At 31.2% G+C, this 12,932-nt stretch overlaps 1 protein-coding gene across 1 annotated transcript in view; it reads left to right on the top strand.

Annotated features, from left to right (window-relative positions):
* LOC119677048 overlaps positions 1–12,932 on the top strand; it is a 60,298-nt gene that overhangs the window by 23,285 nt on the left and 24,081 nt on the right. Inside the window, 2 exon segments of the mRNA XM_038088320.1 lie at positions 2,927–3,081; positions 5,033–5,176. Of these exon segments, the coding sequence (XP_037944248.1) occupies positions 2,927–3,081; positions 5,033–5,176 (299 nt within the window).

Raw genomic sequence — 12,932 nt, 5'->3', positions numbered from 1 at the left:
TAGAAGCGCAACACTTTTCAGTGCTCCCACATAAGCATTCTATGCACGTAAGCAGCTGCATATGAGTTAATATGTACTATGTGTTTAAGGACAAATTTGTTCACTTCTATATATATATATATATATGTAAATATATATGCTTCCATCATTATGTGTGTGCCTTACCTCTACTTCCAATTAGCGTTAACAATAGTTATTATGGTCCATTATGGTCTCAGCGCCAGTTCCCCATTGTTGTCATTAGCGAGATGTGGTTGTTATTGTTGCTGTTGAATGGCAGTAATTATTGTAGTTATTCGCTGTTGTTAGTTGATTAGCAATTTTGAAAACAGTTTATAAACTCAACACGATACTTAACTCTAGTCAAAGAGCTACAAATGAACTCGTTACTAACTAAAATTGTATCGCAATAAGAGTTTGAAGCTGTATTAAATGTGTCATGATTAAGTCAAGCAGTTTCAGAAACAATTTCCTTTTCCTGGGAAAAAAACACTACTTTGTGTGATATTATGTTAAGTTATAGCATAATTGTATCTTTAAGAAAAATTTGAAAAATGATGTTTAAAATTTTTAATTACATATGTGTGATTAAAAGTGCATTACGCATTACTGCAGAAACTTTTCAAATAGCTTATTATTATATATATAACTTTATGATTATCAAAAATGATTCTAGTCAATATTCGTTGCTCCAATTCTCCATATACTTTTAGTATGTAACGCTATATAACACAAATAGAATTCGCAAAGACTAATCAAGAAGCATATTCTATCACCATTAAATTTAACGATCTATAGAACCACACTTTAATTTTATTACGGAAGACAATATATAATAGTACTCGCAGAACATTTGTCTCAATAGCTCAATTTCTTGAGTTATCTGAAAATATGATATATAGCAAATTCTCATTAAATCTCTATTGCAACAAGTACGGATGTTTATATGTCATAAAAATATATATACATAAATATATGGATGCATGTTTGTACTTAGATGAAAAAATACTTCATGGTTCCCCTCATTTTAAAAGAAATACGTTCATATACAATATTAAGTGGATTTATATTAGTAGTATAGTACTCAGTAAAAATTATTTACTGGTTATATTATTTATATTATATTATTTATAACACTTAAGCTCTTCAATATTTATGCCACTCTGTATATATTTTTCACTGAACACTCATTTTGGACATACATAAGTACTTAATAAGCATTGCTCAGAAGAAATCCTAAAACAGTTTTAAGTTAATAGTATATCACTCTGTAAATATTTTTTACTAAACAGTCATTTTGGATAAACGTAATAGCTTCAATTGCTGGGAATATTTATTACTCGGGAAATGTCTTTATATATTGCCAAACATAGTTTACTGAAAAGATGTGTTAAAAGTAAACAAAAAAAATTGCTGGATTGCAATTATATTAAAATCTGTATCTTCCAAGATAAAAACCACTATTATATACCGCGATATATTTCTGTACAAAATATATTTCAAAATCATTTAAAAACCACTTTACTATATATCACTATTCTATAGTACATTTTTTAACGAATCATAATCGGACTTATATCTATACATTCTTAACGAATACTATTTGTATTTTTGAAGTACATCCGGTTATTTATATTCGCCGAAAAATATTCGTTCGATTATCAAATAATTGGAATAACAACAACACTATTCCGAATGCAGTGTGTAAACGTAGATATATTTGTCCATATAGTTTTTAGCACACTTCGCTGTGTTCTGCTACACATATTGCGTATGCAAAATGTTGTCCTTACTGTTGTTGCTATTGTAATTGTGGATGATTGGTGTTGTTGTACATTGTTAGCTTCGACTTTGCTTTAAGTTTTGCTTGCATTGTTTGCTTTCTGAACCGATTTTGTTGTAAATTGCATTGGTTTGTGTACTATGTTGACTTTTACTGAAAAATATTACACATATTTGAGGGTTTAAAAACCACATACATTTTTAAAAACTTTTATGTATGCCAAAAAATACTCCACATTCCTCTTCAAATATGCTCCCATTTTCATTTTGTATGAAAACTTTATTTGCCGTTTGAGAAGCACAAACTTACATAGGCACACATTGAGCTGTGGTAACGCAACAGTCGTTTAATTTGCTCTAATTGGTTGCAAGCAACAAATGCTGCAACAATATATAAATTTTTTGGCATATTGCACATAATTTAAGTAAGTGTTGCAAGTAAATTTATTTGCTACAATTCTGCCAGCACAAACATTGTTGTTGCAGTGTTCATTTTGTTGTAATTGCAACTATTGGAGTTGTGAGCAACCGTACGTGCCACAATTATTAATGTTTAACTACACTTTGTAAACTCTCGTAAACTCTAACTACAACAAGTGCTGCATTTACAACTTGTTAAGTTAAATTTACAACTTTTTTTTTGAAAGTATTTTTATTTTTTAAAATTTTTTAATATATCAAACAAAAAAGTACAACTTCTAAAATATGTTTCTTTGCAACATTGCATATGCACCAACTTTATGGTTTCACATTCACCAGTCGTTGCAATGTATATAGAAAAAATTTTAAAATTTACAATAAAAAATTTTTAAATTTAAATTTTAAATAGAAATTTAAAACTTAGCACAGATTTTTTTAGTACAAGCAGAAAATTTAACAGACCAGCAAATACATTTTGAAGTCAAGCTTTTTACAAATAAACCATAAAATGGTGTAAAATTAAAGCATAAGTAGTTTGACTAGCACTACCAGCAGTTGCACTAGCAGTTGCAATGTATGGCATAAAATTGCTTCTACAATTACAGACCACGAACAACATTTCCGTACGCAGCACAAAATATTTATAAGCACATAAGCACTTAACATTTTCTTATAAAATATACGTATTTTTTGCCATTTTTATTACAAATTGCCATACACTAAGACGGCACTGGCAAGGACTTGTATTCACCGGAAGCGGAAAGCTCTCCAGCACCATCATCAGTAGAGCCAACACCACAAATGATCGCACAGGGCACCAAGCCAACATCACGCACCAGCAGTTTCGAAATTGAGAATTTGTTGAAAACTGCGGAACAGGTAAGTGCAGCGAGAAGTTTTGCTATTAGAAAATGGCAACCATTAGAACACAATTCAAAATTAAATTCAATAAAAATTTAAAAATTCAGATTGAAACATTACAAATTATTTAGTATACTAAGTTATGTTAAAAAAGTGTTGTTGTAGTTGTGCGTTGATTCATATTGTACATTCGTCATAAGCATTATGTAGCATGCAACCTATCCCAATACATACTCTCCCAAACTCCCACAACAACAACAAAAAATAAAAATATATTTTAACAAATCATCAAGAAATAAAAAAAATAATGTAATTTTGTATATTTGTTGATGTACATTAGAAATTAAAATTTAGTAGTAAAAGTAAGAAATTAACAATAATGATGTGACTCACTCCGTGTAACATGAGTTTTGATCATGACCAAAAAGGACGTAAAATTGCCACTATCACTCATCATATGACTGTCCATATAACATGACTTTTACAATAACCAATTTTTATGTAGTTTAACTTTTATGACTCTATCTATCTCAAAACAGAGCACGTACAGGTCATGGTTTCAGTGATTCCAGCATCACTCTTCTTCGCATATGAGTACAACAATTCTCTGCAGAACTTTGCTTTCTGAATTGGACTAATAACGCAGAATATTCAATAATAACACAATTTAATATACCTGCAGTTTTTCTTTAAAATTATTGTTTTGCAACTAATTTATGTATATAATATGTACTAATTTATGTGCACAAGGATAAGTCAGCAGTAACAGTAACTTAATATAATTTATTTTTAAATTTTTACAAGTGTACTTAACTCAAGTAAACTACTTCATTTAGAAACATTTACATATATAACCGTACATGCAAATATCAGATAAAATGTTCAGAGATTATTTATCAAAATACGAGACACCCGACATAGAAAACCTTCCAGCACATCAAGTTGACAGTGTTGGCAAAGAGTTTCAAGGAAATTTTAAAAATATGTTTCTTTGAATAACAAAATCCAAAAATAAATTTAAGAAAAATCTTTAGGAAGCAACAACTCAACCAACCTCCCAGCAACAAAACACCAACCAACAAAACAAAAGCCTGCAACAATAGCAATTGCTTTAATAGCAATTGCAGTAGTTGCCACCAAACTAAAAACTAAGCTCTAATGTGGTCATGCCTCTTATGCAAATCACAGTTGCAGAACTAAGCATAAAATAATTTACATAATCACCGAAAGTGTGTGAAAGTGTAAAATAATAAATGAAAAGAGCGGTAGCGCTGCATTTATATAAATTACACAAAGCAAAGCTCATGCTACACCTAACACAAGCATGCATATGCCCCTATTCACACCCACATCATCTTATTCATTCACACTTCTGAACTGCAAATACTTGACGCTATTGTGTTAAAAGTGCGTCAAGCGTCAACTGTCAGTGTCAAATGCTTTTGTGTCACATCAAGAAACACCATCGCATAAACATACACATACATAAATACACATATCTTTTACAAAATGTCCACATTTTCAAAGAAAGCACAGAAATGAGAACAAGAAATGCACGTCGTCTTTATACAAACCACACGACACTGACACCCTAGAACAAAAGCAATTAACTTTTTTTTCATCATATCATATTAGAACATATCACGAAAAAAAGTAAGTCTACATCATATAGATGTCATCACAAAATCATGGAAGATCATGCCTTTCATACTTGTGTATAGTGTTTGGTAGTAACGTAGTAGGCGACACAATTTGTGTTATCCCCAAAACCCAAGTACCTTTGCACCATCCACAATTACACTTTGACTGTCTTTGCACACCTTACATGCTAACTTCATTTCTTTCTTTCTCTCTCTATATATTTTACTTTCGCTCACATCTACATTCATCATCAATTATGTTGCGCCTTCTACGACATAAATTTTGATGTACAACGCTTAAGGTTACCGGATTTTGTCGTTCACCTCAGGAAACCCGCAAATCAAGCCCCACTGGTTCGGTTACTTCATCAGTCTCGAACACAGCACTAACACCATCTCGACAACTAACAGATGCTGAGAAATTACGAAAGGTCATTCTGGAATTGGTTGATACAGAAAGAACTTATGTTAAGGTAAGTCGAACAGCATTTTATGATTGCTATTAAGAATATATTAAGATTATATTAAGAATATATTAAGAATATTTGTGTTATTGTTTTTAATTTGAGATAAAATAAATAATAAAATATTTCAAAAATTACTAATAAAATAATTTCATAAGTTAAACTTATTATTTAAAAGTTTAATTTTATATTCTTTTATATTCTATTTTAATAATAAATAAATAAATAAGTATTCACAATATCACCCGAAAAGCAATGATTTTATTGTTTAATAATAAGTAAACACATTAAATCGATATTCAAATCGATTTAAATAGATATCAAAAGTAGACTAGAGTCAAAATGATTTACATATATTGATTATTCATAAACCCAATTCTAATATGGATAGATATTTTTTAATGACAACATCACTATGTGTTTCAACATTGGAGTGTCTAAGGCATTCGACAATTATTTGGCTTTTCTTAAAGGAATTCAAGCACGGAATGAAGATTCAATGACATCTGTACTATTACACTTTCATGAAATAAAAACAAACGGCTTTGTAAAAATTGACAAATAGATTGCCGAGTTCTTTGAGTATACCTAAATGAGGTGAACCTAGAGAGGGGAGAAAAGTTGCTAACTATCACCAACCCCATTAATCTGCAACTCATAATCCGTTTTGTATTTTATCGACTAATAACTTGTTGAATATTTATGACATTAAAAACTCTGTCATGTAATGCCAATACGAATCTACACTCAAAAATTATTTTATATATATTTACTCCTTTTTATAGAAGTTCCAGTTTGTTTCTTTGAAAAAATACAGTTTTTATCACATTTCTATCTTAAGATCGATATAACCAGTGTGTGAATGATGTAGCGATTGAAAAAATAATAATTTGACAATGTATGGTAGGACTAATTGGTGAATGAAATAACACTTTGTACCTAAAATAATTGCATTTTAGTCTGTCTTTTAAAATAGAAAAGGACTCGTATTGCTATGAATAAGTACAGCACAACCTCTTGCATAATTCTAGTATCTTATTTTCAATATTTTACTCGAACTGTATTCACTGCTGACAATAAAGACTTAAATCAGTCGTATGGGTAAAGCGTAGTAACTTATAATAAATTATATCTGTATATTACCACCAAACATGCAGTGGTTTCAATACTGGATTTTTTGAGCTTCATATGTTTAATGCCAAGTCCGTTTTCGTAAAACCATATTTTATTTAATTACCATTAATTCTAAAAATGTTTAGGTTAATTAAGTAATTAAGTAAGTGGAGTAATTAATAATTAAAAAAATGCCTATGTGAGAAATAAGATTTTTTAATGCGAACTTCAACGTGTTAAGATTTAGTTTATCAATAATATCGACCTTCAATCGATGGTTTGTCATAACCAATTCATGTCTGTGGACCTAAATGCAATGCAAACAATTCATTACTTCTAACTTTGTCGCTGCTTGTGAATCCAGCGGTTAATAATAAATTGAGTTTTTTTTAATAAAATATATATTCAATATTATAAAAATGAAATATTTAGTTTTAGTGTAAAGAACCAAATAAATCAATATATTTCATACCGAATTGATTTCTATTTGTTATATATTTTTATCTGATTTTACAATTCTATAATTCTATTTTGATACTAAATTAATACAATATTTTCTTCTATTACATCTTTATAACGAAGTACTTTGTGAAAAACCTCTCACTTATAAATATAAAAAAAAATTAATTTTCCATGTTCGTTTTTCATTACATGCAATAAATAATTAAATCCTTCAAGTTGTACTCAAAATCTTATTTTGATGCACACTTTTAACCCTAAAAGTACAAAGCATCGTTGAACTTAATGTGCTCTTATCGCCTTTCATCGCATTTAAAACGCATTAGGCAACTTGAGGAGTGCATTATTAATGCAACACTACAAATTAGTGGAACAAAAAAGCAGATCCTTTACGGCTTCGTTTCAAGTGTAAGCAGCAATGGAGATTTCATACAAAATACGCTTAAGTGTTGGAGCTTAGCATGACACCGAATAACAGAATATAAAAATCCAAAACGACAAAAACGATAAAAACGACTTCAACGACTTGAACGACAGAAATAAAATGAATAAATTTTGTATATCTATATGACAAAAAAGATATAGAAAATAGACAAAATAGAGAAAAATAAAACAAAAAAAAGGAGAAAAATGAATAAATAGCTTAAAATAGAAATAGTAAATGAAATATGTAGTTAGGTAGTTAGGTAGCAAGCAAAGCAATAGGGACAAAAAGCAGATACGAGGTATGATAATCGTCTTAAAAATTAATTACTTTTCTACTTAAAACCTACAGAAAGTAAAGAAAGTAAAGAAAGGAAAAGAAAAGTACTAAAGTAAAGAAAAGTATTGCTTTGCTGCGCATTGAAATAGAGCAGTAAACAGTAAATGAGGAAAGATAGTAGTAGCATGACGGAAAACGTAGTAAAGTGGATTTTAGTAAATTGCCAAAGAGATGCGCAGTATGAAGAGTTACTTACGATTTTCTATTTAATTTTCTTACTATAAAAATAAAAACCCTTGAGGTGCAAAAATGCGGGCTAAATGCAAATTTTATTACTACTCTTGCCAACACTTAAAGTATTTGGTTTCTGCTGTAGTTTTTTGTGGAATCCTTTTACTTGTGGCATGGCAGCAGGTTCGCTTCTTCCACAAATGAAAATATTCACAGCAGCACTGATAAGCAAAACACGAAAGGATAATAATAATTATTTTAATTTGCAAATTATGTAAAGCCTGAACGCCAAGTGAGTAACGTTCTGCGGTGGGCAAGGTGGATAGGAAAAAAAAATAATTACTCTAGAAAATTTTTGTGAATGCCTGGAAGCTACAGAGTTGTTATTTACATTCTGCTGGAATGTGAAGTATGGTAGACAATTTGTTGTTCTTTTTTTCCGTTTTTTTTTTTGTCTTTGCTTACTTACTTAATTTGTAAGAAAAATTGCAAATATGAACGGCTGTTCGGAATTTACTTATGAACTTTGTTTTACTTTTATCAATAAAATATTATAATGAAAAAGTTTGCTAGAAAAAGTTAAAACGGATAAAAACAGATTTGCTTAATTAAATAATTAGTGACATTTTTGGGTTTTGTATTTTGCAAATTAATATTTTTGTATTTAACCTCTGACGAAATTATGTGAACTGTTAGATATTGTAATTATGTTTGTTGGTATTAACAAAAAAAAATTTTTTTAACATATTTTAAAATAATAAAGGGCTTGTGCTTAAAATATGAATAAGAAAATGATGCATTTATAGTAAACATCTAAATGTATCACTAGATAACAGTTCAGTAAGTCAGTTAAGTATGCAATGTTATAAAATAGAATAATATGTATGAGTACTAGTTTCCATAGAGCAGATTATTTTGACCACGATTGTGTATCTTACCGATCCCTACTGAACAGAAGACACTCCGGCTTTTAAATGAAAAACTAAATATCAGCTGTTAAAGACATTATAAGTTCGAGCTTCGAACCCAAAGTGAACATTATACATTTCGACTTTTAAATGAAAAACTAAATGTCAGTTGTTAAAGACATCCTAACTTCGGACGAGTATTAGAACTTCCAACCTAACAGTCTCGTGCTGAACCATTTCAAAAGCAGGCAATAAGGGAAGCTGTGACTAGATGTGTCATTCCCTACAAATCAGGGACGATATTCTTGTTCTTGTTAAGATGATAAATCTAGCCATAATGACAGTTAGATAATCTGCCATTAATCGCAATTTCATTCTGCTAACAGTAACGACACCCTATCTGCTCTTTAGCTAATCAAAAATATCACTCTGTCTTGTTAAGATAATAACGCGCACTACAAAAATTTGTAAGTTAACCAGCCAGGAACCTTTTTTCCGTTCTACTGAGAAACTGTTGGAATTTATCAAATGTAGAACACACCTTTACAATAAAACGCGTTGTTTGCTTTTCGAGTGTATAATCACAACTGTCGTTATTTATTATATTAAATTATGTAAGACTAAATAAAAGCTTATTAAAGCTTGACAAAATATCTATATATGTGTAATGTTATTAACATTGTGGTAGGATTTAACTTCAACACTCCTCCTCAATGTTTATAACATAAAATAATATACTTCATTTTACTACAATATAAAATACTAACTTATAATATGTACAATTTCATCAATTCAATAATTTTTATAAATATCATTCATCATTCATTATTTTAATCCAAGAGCCATAGTTAATTTACAATGCTTAATTTTTTGTAAGTTCTTGGTAAAGATATCTGCCAACATTATATCAGTTGGACAGTATTGTAAATCAATCTCTTTATTACTATATGCTTCACGAACAAAGTGATATTTTATATCTATGTGCTTACTGCGAGCATGATATACAGGATTTTTGATCATAGCACTCATACTGTCACTATTTATCATAATTGTTCCAATATCACTAAGTCCTATTAGTTCTGACCAAAGTTTTTTTAAATATATAGCTTCTTTGGCTGCTGCAGAAATCGCCATATACTCCGCTTCTGTGCTGCTCAGAGCCACTGTAGTCTGTTTTTTGCTCTCCCAACTGAATACACTTCCTGCCAAGATAAACGCATAGCCCGTATACGATTTTCGATCAGTTGCATCGCCTCCCCAATCTGCATCTACATACGCTTTAATTGCTGCACCACTCTTATTGTAATGCAATTTCATGTCGATGGTTTTGCTAAGATATCGTAGAATATGCTTTGCTGCCGTTAAATGCTCAGAGTGGGGATTACAATTTCTCTGGGCTAGTTTGCATACTGAGTGCAATATATCAGGTCTTGTATTAATAGCAATAAACATTAGTGAGCCAATCAATGACTGGTATTCCGTTATATCAACTTTATTACAACTTTCATTTATGCAATGTACCTGAAAGTTTGTCTCAAGAGGGGTAGAGACTGGGCGACACACACTCATACGATTTTTCTTTAAGAGCTGCAATACAAGTTGTTTTTGACTAATAGTCAAAGCACCAGTTGGATTTTCACGCTCCACTTCCATACCCAGAAAATGATTTATAGGACCCTTATTTACTATCTGAAAAACATTAGAGATTTTCTTTATTATTGCGCCCAACTCACCTAGGTCTGTACACACAAGTAACAAATCATCCACATACACTGCGATGATATTCAAACAATTATTGTTATTTTTTGTATATACACATGGTTCGCTTCGGCATGACACAAATCCTATTTTCTCCAATTCCTCATTCAATCTGGAATGCCACATTCGGCCTGACTGTTTAAGTCCATATAAAGATTTTTTGAGCTGAAGCACTTTATTATCGTCTTTCTCGAATAATTTCGGTTGCTCCATAAAAATTGTTTCTTCGAGATTACCATTCAAATATGCTGATGAAACGTCAAGGTGATGGACATGAAGTTCATATTCTACTGCTATAGCTAGAATCATTCTTATGGTTTCATATCTCACTACCGGTGAAAATATTTCAGTATAATTAACACCGTACTTTTGACTACAGCCCTTAGCGACCAATCGTGCTTTGTACCTCTCGATGTTTCCAGTTGCATCGAATTTCACTGCAAAAACCCATTTACAGCCGATAGCTTTTTGCCCTGTTGGCAGCTTCACCGCGTCCCATGTATGATTTTTTACCAATATATCATACTCCTCCTGCATAGCGCGTCTCCAGTAAGCGGACTGTTCGCTCTGTAGAGCTTCGAGGACTGTTTCTGGGACTACTATATCAGATGACGTCTTGACTGGAGCTACTAAGTTTACAATATCACATTGTGGCCTTGGTCTTAAATTATAACCAGCTCTTGTACCAGTATAGTCTTCGGATTCTGGAACATCAGGTATATCATCTTCCTGTGGTGTATTCATTTGACTACTTTCTTTGTTGGCAGTTCCGTTCTCCTCACTGTTTTTGAGATTTTCAGTTGGAATTTCAAATTCATTATCTGGAATATAGCGGTTAAGATTACTTGCACTTAATAAAGGTAGGAGATCAATATTGCTATTATCGTTTAAATTTTCAACGAAATACACATCGCGACTTACAACAAGCCTTTTATTTATTTTGTCATATAGCCGATATGCTTTCGATTTTTCTGCATAGCCAACCATAATCATTTCTTTGCCCTTTGGTCGAAATTTCTTTTTCTCAGTTTTATCAAGAGCTATCGCCAAGCAACCAAATACTCGCAAATGACTTACCACAGGTTTCTTTTCCCACCAAACTTCATATGGAGTCAAGTTCTTTATTGTTCTTGTTGGTGATCGATTTCTTATATATGCTGCAGTGTTAATTGCTTCACCCCAGAAGTTCTCGTCGACACCTGCGTTTAAGATCATACTTCGTGCCATCTCTACTAAAGTTCTGTTGACTCTTTCAGCAACGCCATTCTGTTGTGGAGTATGAGGCACAGTCAATTGTCTATGAATACCTTTTTCATTCAAATAATTATTGAACTCTGTATTTACGTATTCAGTGCCATTATCACTACGTAACATTTTAATTTTTTTTACCTGTTTGGCATTCAACCAAGCTTTTAAATGATTTGAAAACATTTAAAACTTCTGATTTTTGCCTTATAAAATAAACAAAAATATACCGCGAGTTGTCGTCTACGAAAGTAACAAAGTATCTGGATCCTCCGATTGAATTAACATTTATTGGTCCACAAACATCACTATGGACTAAGTCTAAAATATTTTTCGTTTTACTTTGAGACGATTGAAACGGTTTAATGTTGCATTTGCATTTAAGGCACACTGTGCAGTTTATATGTTTTTGATCTGAATCAAATTTTAAACCCAGCACTAGTTGTTTATTTTTTAATTCGATTAAACTATTAATATTTAAATGTCCGTACCGTCTATGCCACAGAACTAAATTATCATTTGCATTATTATTAAAAAACAATTGCGTTTTCAAATCGATTGTTTCGTTTAATATTTCACAAAAAAATAATTGTTTTATTTGCTTTGCTTTTAACACAGTTTCACCGTTTTGATCATAAATATACGCGTTATTTTTTTCGAATGTCACTTTGTAACCATTGTTTGCTGCCTTGCTTACAGAAACAAAATTACATTGCAATACCGGAATATACAACACATTTTTTTATATAAGTTCACCCATGTGACTTTTTATTCTCACGTTACCAATTCCTATAGCTTTGAGAAATTTATTACCTGCAAGCATTATTTTTTCATTGCACTGCTCAAAATCTTCAAACATTTCACGATGCGCGCACAAATGAGAAGTTGCGCCACTATCCAAGCACCAAGCTTTTTTATCTAGTACCGTGTTTTGACTTACTCCAAAAACAGAAAAAAATGATTTCGAATACTCTCCAGAAACTTTTTCAGTTCTCTTAACAGAAGTTTCTCTTGATCTGCATTCTGCAGCGAAATGGCCTTTCTTCCCACATTTGTAACATTTAAAGTTACTCTTTTTTCTAAAATTTTTATCTCCTTTACCTCCGCTATATCTTTTGGTGTGCTCGTTGTTGGAATATTTATGGCTTGTTGTAGCAACTAATGCTTGTACAATACCATCTGCTTCGACTGTTTCATTATGTTTTCTCCGCTCACTTTCTTCAAATAATTTTGTTTTCAAAGCACTAAGCTTTGGGAGCTGATCTCTTGTTTCTAACGCAACAACAAAGTTTTCATAACTTTTTGGCAAACTTGCTAAAATTATTATTACAAACAATTCTTCTTGCAA

The sequence above is a fragment of the Teleopsis dalmanni genome, chromosome 1, assembly GCF_002237135.1.
Source record: "Teleopsis dalmanni isolate 2A chromosome 1, ASM223713v2, whole genome shotgun sequence".
NCBI lineage: Eukaryota > Metazoa > Arthropoda > Insecta > Diptera > Diopsidae > Teleopsis > Teleopsis dalmanni.
The sequence above is the reverse complement of the archived record's forward strand: the minus strand, read 5'-3'. Positions and strand labels throughout refer to the sequence as shown.